This window comes from Acomys minous (assembly GCF_964271855.1).
Source record: "Acomys minous genome assembly, chromosome: 11".
NCBI lineage: Eukaryota > Metazoa > Chordata > Mammalia > Rodentia > Muridae > Acomys > Acomys minous.
The window spans coordinates 31968477-31982978 of record NC_140492.1 but is presented as its reverse complement, the minus strand read 5'-3'; the positions used below and the strand labels follow the sequence as shown (position 1 = coordinate 31982978).

The 14502-nt window shown below is 37.0% G+C and overlaps 1 protein-coding gene across 3 annotated transcripts in view; it reads right to left on the bottom strand.

Annotated features, from left to right (window-relative positions):
* Positions 1 to 14502, bottom strand: part of EPHA3 (EPH receptor A3) — a 320902-nt gene that overhangs the window by 94403 nt on the left and 211997 nt on the right. For all 3 annotated transcript variants that reach the window (XM_084802235.1, XM_084802236.1, XM_084802237.1), the window contains 2 exons: positions 4249 to 4404; positions 3168 to 3503 (listed from right to left, as the gene is read on the bottom strand). In XM_084802235.1, coding sequence (XP_084658361.1) covers positions 3168 to 3503; positions 4249 to 4404 — 492 coding nt within the window. The remainder of the gene's footprint in view (positions 1 to 3167; positions 3504 to 4248; positions 4405 to 14502) is intronic.

Genomic DNA, 14502 nt, shown 5'->3' with positions numbered 1-14502 from the left:
AAGGAAAATGAGAAGGAGAAAGGCATTCCTATATTTAACAGCAAATAATGAAAAAGGAAGCGATGAATTTTAAGGAGAGCAAGAAGAATGATGTGGAAGGGTCTTGAATGAAAAAGGGGAAGAGGAAAAGGACAAAATATGTTAAAATCTTATGAATGGATATAACATAAGAAGTCTTAATTTCAAATATGATTTTAAATAAATTCAGAAAAGAAGTACAGCGAAAGTCATCTGAGGATGATGAGTAAATGATGAGATTCACTATGGGAGGGTGGACATGATGAAGGCATTTTTTTTTATGTAGAACTACTTTTAGAACCCCATGGTAATAAGTAGCAAAGACCAAGTTTACGGCAGCCAGTCATGAAAAATATCTCCATCAAGGCCACTGTCCATTTCTGGTCAGAGTTACTGTTCTTTGCTTTGTGGTACACGTTGCTGAATGGCAGCATGAGTAGGATGTGGAAGTAGAGTTGAGTATGGTGACAAAAAGAGTCTGAAGTATTGATGAAATGTTGGGAACATGTTTGGATCTCTTCTAGCAGTAGTGGTTGAACAAACACAGAACTCAAAATTCTATAAGTTCTCTGAATGTGCCCCTTCTTCTCATCTGCATCTGTTATTTGCTATGGGGTGTTTAAAAGTCATGTATCATTGGTGGAGATGAAGACTAAGCAGATGGATATTCCAGAAGTGGGATGTGCATTTCTCAAAGGGAAAGGTAAATATCCCTACTGGAAGGAATAAAGCCAAAGGTGGGAATTCATTTCAGCTGGAGACCTTAAGATGTTTATCCTGCAATCGGTAATTCTTCCTCTATATGTTTGACTTGGCCTCTGATGGATGGAAGCTTTAGGTAGGAATCATGTTTATTTACTTTTATAAAAAATCTTACTGACTTTGTGCAAGTATTGAAAGCAGAGAACTAATACCTAAATTTGCCATGTAATCCTCTACAATTTAGAAGGTGCCTTATTGCGCAGTATCTTGGAGCTTTAACATTGTAATCAAGAGAAGGATCAGTAAACTCAATCTTAAACTAAATTAAAAGGGACACACTCAGTTTTATCCTTTATAGAGAAGATAGAGAGAACAGAAAGAACTAAAGTACAACCACATCCCTCCAAGGCAGGCAGGAGGGGCTTATTTTTATAAGACTACCAGTCCATTAACCTTTAAAGGATTTAGAATAAAGTAAAACAAAGAGACATTCTGAATAGAAATGGCATTACTTACATATAACTATGCTTTTATACCTTACCTTGGGGATTGAAGACAGAGCACAGACCTCTGTCCCTGTGGCATATAAAATGATTCAGACACCATGAAATGAATTTATCATTTCTGTTTCACACTGAGGTCAAATCTCTGGTTGCTCTTTAAAGAAACAGGAGTGATCTTAAGAAAAGTCCCAGATAACGCCTGTTGGATCTCTGACTTATGCTATGATTTGTAACTGGCAGTGGGGGTGGCAAGGACAATCTAATATATTTTGTAGGGTCTTGGCCTTCTCCTGAATGCCCCATTACCTCTCCTTCTCGCTGCCTGTATTCAGAACTATTAATTTTCTGATTAATGTATTACCATCTGATTAATGTATTACCAGAAAGCCAGAGGGAAATGATAAGATAGGACGTAAGGAGCTCTTGCTTGTTTTGCAATGTTTTTGTTTGACTTAGGAGATAATTAGAGCACAGATTGATGTTCATGTTTAAAGGTAATAAATCAGCTTGAAATAGGAGATTTGAGTAAATCATTTACCACATCATTATAACTATAGAATTCCAATGTTCACTGGATAGAATGAACCAAGCTCATGTAATATATAACATGAGTATTATTCATCTTTTCATATAAAGACAGTTAAAAAAACTGAAGTTGCACATTTTAATATGGTTATTTATAAATATTAAATACCATTAACTGTGCTATAGTCAAAGCTTGCACTGGAGGGACTGGGATCCAGCATAAAGAGGAACAAAGTAACTCTCCTAAGAAAAAGTAAAGTCATGGTTGATTACCACCATTGAGAAGTGCCACATTTCCCACACAAAGCTTGTGCATCACTAGAACAGAATGTTAAAGAAAACAATAATTTCATCAAGATGAGAGACTAGAAGCCAAGTTAGGGGAAAGCAAAACCCAGGAGTAGGAGTTAGAAAGGCATGTGTTTCAGTATATACTCAGAAAGGAGCAATACTCAGCTGTGCTATCGGGGACAGGGACTCCTGAAGGGAACAGGATGCTAGTCTTTAAATGCTGGGGCTTTTCTTCTTGATAACTGAATTCTGGGAGGATAAAGATGGACCTGGGACACCAAGTTGAGGGATAATTTAGCATATTTGAGGGCTGACCTTTTTAGTCCCATTTCTAGTCTGACTTGCTGAATTAGCAATGTTAGGATTTGAGCCGTTTGTTAAGAAGATCATCACCAAGCAGAGCCATATTAGAGACACCTTATCCAGTTTCAGTTGGGGGCGACACTTATTAACTGCAGACAAAGGGATCTTCTTCGGTCAATTTGGGAAGATGTTATAGTTTTTGTTTTGTTGCTTGGGTAAAATACTCCAAATATAAAGTTAAGAGAGAAAGGTTTTCTTTTAGCTCACAACTCCAGATAATAGTACATTATTTAGAGGAAGTTTCATGTGACAGGGATTTGAAAAAGCTAATCATACGTCACCCCTGGTCAAGAACAGGAAGAAACAAACACGCACTTGCTCAGTGGCTAGCTTGCTTGTGTTTAGTAAATTTATCCACTGTTAAAGGAAAAAAATATGATACTTAGGGATTCCTTGTGATTGTAAAGGCATGATTAACTATATATCAATCCAATTTAAACAATACAAAAATACATATGTGTTTAAACCGTCTAACTTTTGCAAGCCTCAATTGCCTGCTAGGTTCTTCAAGTTTAAGTATGTTCTAAGGAGGCCCCTTACTGCCTCAGATTCCCAACTAGACATCAATAGATTTAAACTAGCTTTGAAACCACCCTGCAAATGTGGTTTATTCTGATCAGAGAATTAAAGTGAATTACTAATGTATCACAATTGTCTAAACACGAGATTAGAGAAAAGTTTTCCATCTCCTCACACAAGCACGTTGTCCACAAAGGCTTGGTTGGACTTGACGGCTGAAGTCCGAAGCCGCTAAGGTGTACTCACCAGCTTGGTTAGTTGTGATGCTGACTGCAGCGAACTGTCTCGGTGGTGAGCTCAGCTCTGACACGCCATTAACGGCATCGATCTCAAAGGTGTAGTTAGTGTGCGCCAGGAGGTCTGTCACTGTCACCGTGGTGTTGGTGAGTCCGAGCTGCCGAGGGAGGAAGCGGACGTTGAGGCTGCAGGGCTCACACTGCCCGACATTCCACCCACATTTTTTACATATGATGTTGAAGGTGATATCCTTCCGGCCTCCTGTGTCCAGAGGCCAGCTCCAGTCCAGGATAACTGAGGTCTCGTTTATGTTAGAGATAACATTTCTTGGTGCGGATGGAGGTCCTGCAAAGTAGTTCCACAAAGATTAATGAGCATCTCTGGCTTCTACTACAAGGGAAGTAGGAAATTTATAAAGGAACTGGAGAGGTAAATAACCATCCTGTCTTTATTATCTACTTTAATTCATCCTTGGAGGGTCCATGAAATTATAGGCACATGGATTCAGGAGGAGAAACCTCCCCAAGCTATGAACTCGGAGTTTCTATCCCTGATTAAGAATCTATTCACAATGTCCAACAAAGATATTTACTACTAAATTCAATCCCCTTGTGAATAGTTAGGAAAACTTCAGTATTATGTTTATAAATCTTAGTGCCCCCGCCCTTTTATTTAGTGTGACCTATGATCAGGAGATAGCAAAAGATAATAAAAAATCCCCAAACATAAATCCCTCATCTCTAAACTCTGCTGCCCTGGCAAATATACTGTGAGATTCTGAAGTCAGATACAGAATTTCGTTTTCTTTATAGGGGTTGCAATGTAAGAAGTGCTTTAAGAACTCATTCATTTTGTGTGATAAATGTGGCATTCGTGATGAGTCAAGCATGGAGAAGGAAGCAGAGAGTTTTCAGATTGCATATGGAAAACAGAAAGAAATGGACAAATGTTACACACACATACACACACACACACACACACACACACACACACACACACACACCTTGAAAACAAACAATTAATAAGTCACAGGAAGATAAAACAAAACAAAACAAAACATGAAGGCATGGGTCGCAGCAGAACTACTCACGGGTACAAGCCATGGATGGAGGGTCTTTGTCTGCCCGGAAATAATTATTCTCACACCTGCAGTTCATTGAACCATCTTCTTGTGTTGAGCTGTGTGGTGGGCACTTAGCACACTTGGCAATACCATCTGAAGCCTTGTAGAAGCCTGGTCGACAAGCTGCAAACAAAATGGCTCTTTTAAAATTTCAGCAATTGTACCGTATCTTGAAAATGTGTAAAACAGATTGCTGGATGTCAGAGCAAGAATTCTTTTATGAGGAAAAGTAATTTGTCTCCTCACATAGTTCACAGAAGCAAGTAATGTGGACAGCGTGATTTCCCCCTTGTATTCATTTTAATTTGTTCTACACCAAATGCCAAGGGAAGCAAGCAAACAAACAAACAAAAAAGCCACAGAATTGAAATGATTTGGGCACTAAAGAATGGTAAATTTTTCAACATGTATCCCCACAGCTTTCTTTGGCATTGGACAATTTGCGGTGAGAATCAGGCAAAACTATGTCCTGATGTCGTCATTCTGATTCTAAAACATTATGCGCTGTCCTGTCTGCATTGCAGTTACTGTAACTCAGTTGCACGATGGCTTGTCTTCACACTTCTATCTGCAGAGAACTGTGTCCTCACTACTGTAAGAGACTGAAGTGCAGAAAACTTAGTGTGCTGTGTATTTTAAGATTGCTGAGAGGATTTTCGTGAGCCAGTAGTAGCAGTAGTGCCAGTACTAGTATTAGTAGTCATCTTGATAATGTTTCTTAACTTCTAGGGCAATGGCATACCAACAAGATTTAAGTGCATTTCATTATCCACATCTGAAGCGCAGCACACTTTCCTCGTTTCAACTCTTTCAGTATGAACCACTACAGGTAAAAGTACCTGGCAACCTCAAGCTCTGTTATATTCTTTCTCTCTGTGCATGTCTCTACAACGTGTATTTTACAGGTCCAATAAGCTGCTTTCCAACACTGATTTCAGCTTGCCATTAAGACTCTTCATAGAGTGCTACCTTCCATTACTTTCATTTAGTATGATGGGACATCGAACAACATGCTTTTTTTGTTCAATTCCTTTAATAAGTACAATAGAAAGTGAAATCACTGTGAAATTTCTAACAAGACTTCTCTTGACATTATTTTAGGGAAAGAACTTGGCATCCAAATTCTAGGCTTCATCTTTTAGAACTCCGCATTATGTCTATCTTGGAATTGGATGGTTTTTGGATTTTGTACATACACTGAATGCCCACAGTATAAGAAAATTTAATAATTTTCTATACATTCAATATATTCTAATGTTCTTTATATTGTAAACGAAGTGTTATTTGTACTCAAGGAAAGAACATCATGTGTGAACAGATCTTAAATTCTCCATATGCATTTGGATAAAAGACCTCAGTCATACTGAATTTCCTCTTACTCAAAGTTTCTTGAAATAAAACATGGAAAATACAAAGGAAAAACAAGCCATTAGAATTACATAAATGATGAAACTTATTTACCTAGACTTTCTCTTTTCTAGTTCCTAATAAGAATGTCTATTCCAACAAGATTTTGCAATATCTAAGTTGCCTTGTTTTGTCAAACTGAGGTGTACACAAATAAATATTCTTTTTACAACCCAATGTGTAGCAGGATTACACATATTCACCCTCATAGGCCTTAAGCATTGCTTAGAAATTACTGTTCATAGCGCACATCCTATCACTTCAGATGCAAATGATATAATCTATCAAAACAAACCACGTATTTAACTTCTGCTTTCAATTCAATTAATCACAAAATGGCTTTTCATTTTCAAGAAGGTTTTATGGAGTTGTTACAAAGCTAATTAGCAACACACTGGTGTAGTTTGTTATTTTGTTTGCTGTTAGGATTAATCTGTAAGGTTTTTGTTTGAGGCTTTTATAGTTTCAGCTTTTGCCATTAAGGTATTCACTAAGTACTCAATCACACTTTGTTCAATGCTGTAATGCCTGTATGATATTTTTAAATGCAGAAAGCCATGTCTTAGCTGCACTACATTCCATCTAGACTACTGATAAGACTTGAAGGGAGATATGTTCAATAAGTCTCTAAGCTTGGTAGTTACATTCAATAAGTCAATAAGCTACAAACATAATTCAAACTAGTAAATAGAATAAATCCAGTCATGGTTAAATAATACTAGATGATGATAAAAATGTTAACTGCACATATATTCAGTTTAATAAATATTTGGCAATTAACAGTTTTCACTTAGGCTATCTGATAGGCATGAAGGTAAACTAATCCCCAATTCTAATCGCAAGAAAGGGGCCCTTGAAGGGCTTGGTGGGGCACACCTTTACAATCAGCACTTCTGAGGCATAAGCAGGTGGTTCTCTGTGAATTTCAGGCAGGCCAGGGCTACAAATTGAGCTCCTGTTGCGGGGGGGGGGGGGGGGGGAGGGGAAAGAAGGAAGAAGGAAGGAAAGAAAGAAAAAAGAAAGAAAGAAAAGGTGAAAAGGGCTCCTGAAATGTTAAGCGAGCTGAAGACAGCCACAGACGGCCTGTAATTTGAGAGACATCATGAAACTTGAGTAGGAAGTGGCCAGTATGACTTAGTTAAAATCCACAATAGATCAGTATGTAAGGGTGAGTTATTATTTAGTGACATAAGGCCCAGTATTGTAGAACATTTGCTCCATATGAAAAATCTTCATTTTGCTTGCTCATATAGTTCTGATTCTGTCAAGAGTTGTGCCCTGCCAAATAACCTTTTATTCATATTTTATGGAGTGACAAAAATAAGACCAATAATTGCGAGCAAAATAGTATAATTAAGAGGATGGCTGAATACAACTGTCTGTTCTCGCTATTATACACAATTCTGACCTTCATCGTGAGAGCATGATGCCTGTAACTACAGTAGCTTAAATAAGGCAAAGAGCTGAAGTCTAAAAAAAAAATCAAGGAATGTGTAGGGTGTACGCAGTGAATCAGCCAGCATCTGTCTCAGATTGTCTTCATCTTAGAAAGATTATGGCTTGCTTTAATGTAAGCCTGGTGGAGGTGCAATGACTCTAAGACAGCACACCAGCCAGTGTAAATATGCATTACATCTGAGGACTACGTTGCAGAAAGTAAGTCACATCTAACTGAGCACAGAGTCTCCACATGCTGACACCTCAGAGATGGCTTGACTGATGTCTCTAACTACCAAGATATATTTACTATCTGGGTGTTAAATGTTCAATAAATTGCTACTAACTAACACATCAATATTATAGATGTCCTTATTCCTTTTGAATGGTAACAGTGTGCTCACCTCAGTGGGATCTTACATTAGTTAAAATAGTCAGGGTAGATATGAATCTGCTTATTATCTTATTTTATTTTTTTCTTTAGTTTTTTTGATACAGGGTTTCTCTGTGTAGCTTTGGCTGTCCTGGCACTTGCTCTGTAGACCAGGCTGGCCTTGAACTCACAGAGATCTGCCTGCCTCTGCCTCCCAAGTGCTGGGTTAAAGGCATGCACTACCTCCGCCCATCACATTTTAAATCCTAGATTATTCAAACAAAGGAAGAACAGCTGAGAAAGAGGAAGAGGAGAGAAGCAATAGTGTACCCTACATAAAGAAATCCTATGAAATGATCCAGAAAGATCAAGAAAATTCAAAATTCAAGAAAGTTGTTTCTTAATCTGCTTTTTCTTTTTCCCTTCAGTTTTTTAGAGAGGGCCTTGATATCTCATGCTGGCTTGCCTGGGACTTACAGTGCAACCCAGAATGGTTTAGGACACCTGAAAAATTTCTTGCCTCTTCTGCAATGTTTTGGGCTGCAGATATGCTATCATATCCAAGTTATTTTTCTGTTTCTAATTTTATAGAAATAAATCATTGAAAATAAATTAATCACTACAATATAATTTAAAATAAAATCTAAATGTTGTATAAGCACTTTAGAAAAATAATCATCTAAATTTTCTTTTTAAAATGTAAGCTTTCCAACCAAGGACAACATGTGCATTCAACATCAAACCCCTACCCAGATCTAGTTAATGGACAGGACATTCTCTGCAGTTGAGTCTGACTTTCACATGAACTCTGGTGCCCCATATTTGGCCACTTCCCCTTGATGGAGAGGCCCGATGGCACTCAGGGGAAGGAGAGCAGGATACCAAGAAGAGACTTGATACCCTAGCATTAGCCACAGTCATAGGGAAGGGGAATGGGGTGAAAGCAGGAGGGAGGGAGGAATGGGAAGATGCATGGGATGGGATAGCAATTGAGATGTAATATGAATGATTTGATTTATTAATAAAAAAGGGAAAAAAGACATTCAGAACAAAAAATAAATAAAATGTAAGCTTTTTTATAAATTTGTTTTTTCTTTTGTCATCTACTACAAATAAAAAACCATTTTAGAAAAAGTAATGTTGCCGTTTATATGTCTGCCTCAAAGATTTATTTTTCTTGTATTTCATATCTAATGATAGCATGGGGAAATGGGAAAGCACATTCCTTTAGTAGAAGAACAGAGAGACTGTCAATTTAAAAAACACTGTGAACACAGAAAAGGTGGTTTATCTTCTCCATTTTAGTGTTTGGTAATACAAGACAGGAAGATATCCATGAGTTTTATGGCAACTTGGGCTATAGATTGGGATCTTTAGAGGGATTTTAATGCAGTAACATAATTATTCTGTCAAGGGGTCACACCCAAAGCCCATGGTCTGCACAATCTGGCTGGAATATGGACATGCCCTTAGTACACACCTTTAATCCCAAACAAGGAGGACCAGGCAAAATGATGAATCAGAAAAAGACTTAATAGAAAAGTCAGAGAAAGGGTACACCCAACTCTCACAAGGACAGGAAAGAGAGGCTACTTAAGAACAGTGGAGGAAGAGAGTGAGCAGTTTGGTGCAGTTTAGCTGAATGTATTTAGGTTCAGTTGAGTTTCTGAAGTTTGAGTCAATTCTGTTGTGTTCATGCAATCAGTGCAGTTCTGATCATGATTTCACTTTTTCCAAGCAGAGCAATTCATTGAGAAGCCAAGAGAAGCCAGTTTGAATCAGTTAGCTTGGAGAGGAGTTTGCATGAGAACAGATGAGTTTAACCAGCTAGCACTAGTTCTTAAAGAAATATAAAGGGTGAACTTATTCAACAGTAAGTCTCAGAGGCTGGAAACATTCTAGGCTTATGATAGTAGATACAGGCTGAAAGCTGAAGCCTTCAAGATCCGGCCTTGCGAAAGATTAGATTGTACAGGGACTAGAAGCTTTCAGGCCTAGCCCTAGGTATAGATAGAACAGAGATAGAAATACTTTGGTCTCAGCCTAAGGCATGTATTGGTAATGCTTGGTTATGAGTCTCACCTCATCACCTCATTGAGGAAATAAAAGCATCTTTTTAAAGAGGCCTGCCTTAAAACAAACAAACAAACAAAGCAAATAAGGTGGAATAATAAACTTTGAAAATATGTATGAAATAAATCCTTCTATTCTCATTGTGTGTCATTTTTTCCCTGAATCATCAACTAATATTCGGGAGCATACTTGAAAATAAAACTTAAAATTGAATTTTCACTAATATTAATTGTCTTGGAAAAATAATAAATGTATAAGGGGAAGGTATATCTATCTATCTATCTATCTATCTATCTATCTATCTATCATATTTATTTATTTATTTATTTATTTATTTCATCTATCAATCTAGCATCTATCTATATTAACACAGATGACAATCTCACTTTATCCTACCAATAAATCATTCTCCTCCCTTGTCAGGAATTAATTTGTGCTAAAACACCTATCTATATATTGTAGATTGTTCATTCTTCAGAAAAAAATTCTTGGGGAATTATTGAACATTTTACATTAAAATGGATGCATATTTGCCACACTTCCTTCACTATAAAACTGATGCTGAAACAATTTACTTATGTCTCTCATGCAAATATGTTTTATATGCTAAAAAGAGCCCACTTAGATAAGGAAAACCATTTTCAGGAAGAGTAGAAATTGGATGTGTTAATGTGTTTCCTCCTAAGTCTCCTCCTGCCAAACACTCCTGAGTGACTGAATTACTGGTGTGAGCTACCATCTCTGGTTTCACCCTATTTTTGACAAGCTTCTTCTGACTTTCCAGTAAACCAATATTTGATAGCAAATACAAAAAAACTTTTAAAAAGACATGTACATTTCAACAATTTTTATTTTTGTATATAACACACACATATATAAATAATATATATATGTATACATGTGTGTGTTTATGCCACATATTTGTGGGTGCCAGAACCACAGGAGCAGGAGGCAACTATGAGGCTACCAATATGGATACAAGGAACAGATATCGTGACACCTGGAAGAGTTGCAAATCTTTCTTAACCACTGAGCTATCTCTCCAGGCTGGTATTTAGTTTTAAAATAAAAATCTCAGCTATAAAGTCAAGAATTGCTATGAAACACTCACCTACTAATTCGGTATGCAGAAGTAATAAAAGCATATTTAAAACCTGCTACCCAATTATAGAACTCTAATTCATAACTTCCCTTAGGTAATCTGATAGAAATATGTTCTTGGTTAAACTCTGCTAAAACTATTCGTTGATTTTAACTCCATGTTCATAAAATGAAAGGACAAATAAACAGATTCCAATATCTTAAGTGGCTGGAAATGTATTAAATGCCACTTTTCTTTCCTCCATCTTTTTTCCCCCTGCTCATTTGTGTACATGTTTATGTGGTCCGTGGTATGTTTTCTCTATGAGTTACACAAGATAGTCTAAGATTAGTTATGATAGGAGCTCTCATCTTTGATGTTTAAGTAGCTAAATGATGGGAGGAGGATGTATAGGCTTAAATTAATAATCATGGATTAAATGTGAAAAAGGTACCCCTCAAGGCTACTGCATATCATTGTGGATTTTCTATTAATCAGATTTGTTTATTCTAACTTCTTGATTGCTCTGTGGGTCATATTATCCTTGGGAGGTGGGCCTAAGGTTTTGTGTGTGTATACACACACACACACACACACACACACACACACACACACACACGCAGGCTAGGCAAGCCACAGGGACTTGCTAGTAAGCAGCTTCTCTTCATAGTTCCTGCCTCTGCCTGATCCTGCTAAGCTCCGGCCCTAGCTCCCATAAGTGATAGATAGACTATAATTCAAAGCTTGTGACAAATACACCCTTCACTTCCCTAGGTTGTTTTTGCTCATGCTTTTAATCACTGCAACAGAAAGCAAGCAAGATCAAGGTCCCTGCCAAATATTCATCAGGGAATACAACATACGTTGATAAAAACAACAGAAGGAAATAAAAAGAACATTTTACTCTGTAATAGAAGAGTCAGAAATATCTTGGGAACATTCAATTCTATAGGTGAAAGCAAAATGATCAACTAGGAATTAAACACTCTGGGCCCATAGGAACTTAAAAATCACACCCTGCCAGCTCCAGCAAATAATGAAGAAGAAAAAGGAAGTATCGCAAGCCCAGTATGTGTCGTGAGTAATTATTACGAGAGTGTTTCTAGACACATCTTTGGCCTCCTTTTGAAAGAACACAGCACCCTTTTCCTCCAGGTTATAATTGATGGTTTTGAGCTCTTCTGATACACAGAGTGGTTCAGGTTACCATAGTGAAGAAAAACAAATGCACCTAGTAAACCATGGTGGCTACTGTTGAAAGAAAATAGACAGTCTTTAGTTACAAAGTGAATTTTGTCTCCAACTGACAAATGTGGCTGACTTTTAGAAGAAGCATGGTTTTAATTAAGGGTTAAAAGGCTCATTTCAATTTGAATTACCTTTAAATTATAAAACAAAGCGGCTGGTAAGTAGTGCTCTTTCAGTATTCAGACTCGAGCTGCTACACACAAGGCTATACCACTGGACTCCTTGTTGTAAACACAAGCTAATGGCCTGAACACCACCAACTAAACAGATGATTTCCTGGTCTTACAAATCCAAACCTGACAGAGGCTAATTCACAGTACAAGGTCAAAGCAACTGTTTATTCTCCAAATGAGGTGGACTCCCCAATCTTTCAGGAACTCTATTCTTTGTCATCTGAGTAGAGGTATGATGCTTACCAAGACTGGGACATTTCCATGCATTGGACATGGCTCTGTTCAGTCATTAAACAGCCTTCAAATTATAGCACTGACAAAATGATCAAGTGTTTCCTTCTTGGGCTACTTCCTGTCTTTAAAATAAACGAATAAAGAAATACAGTGCCTACGGCAAAATGCAGAATCCATAACAATATGGTATGGCTCAAAGATGGCTTGGCAACAGGACTTTACTGTGCTTGCTGTTGTCCTATCAAGTTAGGCAGGGGAGGTGCCAGTGACATCAAAAAATGTCCAGAGGCCTTTCACCATGGAGAATGCTAATGAGCCTGGCTCTGAGCATATGCTTTACTATCTTTTCTTTGCTTTACTTTCTAAGAAGAATTGTATGTCCTAAGATGGAATAAGGTTCATTAATAGGAATATATATGGAGAGAGAGAGAGAGAGAGAGAGAGAGAGACAGAGACAGAGACAGAGACAGAGACAGAGACAGAGACAGAGACAGAGAGAGACACAGAGAGAGACAGAGACAAAGACAGAGACAGAAACAGAGACAGAGAATATGACTTTATGACATCTTAGCACCATGAATACCAAAATATTCAAGACCCAAATACACATTCAAGGCTTAAGCAATGTTCTGCCAAAGTTTTGGCAAAGAATTAGAAGTTATCTTGAAACAAGAATAACATTAAAATCTCTAGATGCTGTCACTATGAGGGTTGCAAGGGGCTAAATAGTGTTTACCCCTAAGCACTCCATTCTCTGCTTACAATGCACCATACAGCTTGGGAATCATGAGCAGAGAATGAGACCCTGACAGCAACCTCACATTTATCTTTAAAGTTTTTGTAAAATATATTTAATGTAGTTAAGAATATTGAACTATACCATGCTCCAAGTGTCTAAAATCAGGAGTTCAAAATATTGGGCTAAACTTTTAGAGGAGTAATCTGTAAAAGAGCTATTGTATGTGAATGCAAAAAAGAGAATAGTTTGGTCTAAAGCATGTTTGTCTACATGAAGACATGATAATATTGATGAATTTGGAACGAACATAATTCTTTCAATTTGAAAGGTAATTAAACATAAAATTATAGAATGCATTTTCATGCTTACATATTCCTAATTTATAGAGTTATGTTGGTATTATTGTTACAATAAAAACAGGTTAAATGGGGGCTGGAGAGATGGCTCAGTGGTTTAGAACACTGGCGGCTCTTCAGAGGTCCTGGATTCAATTCCCAGCAACCATATGGTAGCTCACAACTGAGTTTAGCTCCAATTCCAGGGGATCTGGCACCTCCAAGTATACATGCCAGCAAAACACTAATGAACATAAAATAAAAATAAATAAATCTTAAAAACCAATTTAAAATAATGTATTATGCTTTCTTATGTTTTATCAGTTTTAAAAATTCACCAACTATGATGAATGTTCTCTCTTATCTAATAAACTTAGAGAGCTTAAAAGTAAAATAAGTGGACACATACAATAAAGGCACATAAACACTGAAAATGTAGGCATATGTGTGCATATGTGTGCTAGGTGTGTATGTGCATATGAATGTATATATGTGTGTGTGTATGTCTGTATGAATTTTTGTGTCTTATTTGAACATTGGATGCAACTTATGTAAATGCAAGTGGAGCTGAAGTTGCAACATCCATCTCTCTTTCCAGTCTTTAACGTTCAGAGTCTGAGGCCAAACATACTCTCCTCACAGGTTTTAATAGCCCTTGCTTCTTCTATGACAGTATTTCATTTTATAGTTTTCTTACTTCTGTGTATTTCTCTAAAAAAAAAAAATGGCACATGACTGAGCATGACGGTTAATCACATTTTTTAAAACCTGCTAATAAGATTTTCACATTTTTAGTCTCAATCACCTCTCAAGAAAATTTATCAAAAATAGCATATTATTTTTGAAATATAAAATTTAAACTGAGAAATGTGTTAAAATTAGAGGAAAAAGACACAAACTATAGAATGTTGCACAATGAAGCTGGAGTGTCTGGGGCATATTGACAGTGATCAGCCAGTCTCTGCAAAGGGTGAAAGTCTGAGATATGAGGGAAAGTATCATCATTGTATTTTATCAGAAACTGCTTTATGTCCCTTTGTTCTTTAACATGAACTAACATTAAAATTGTTTATTTATATTTTGAGGAAATATCTTCAATTTTCATATTTCTACTATGAGCA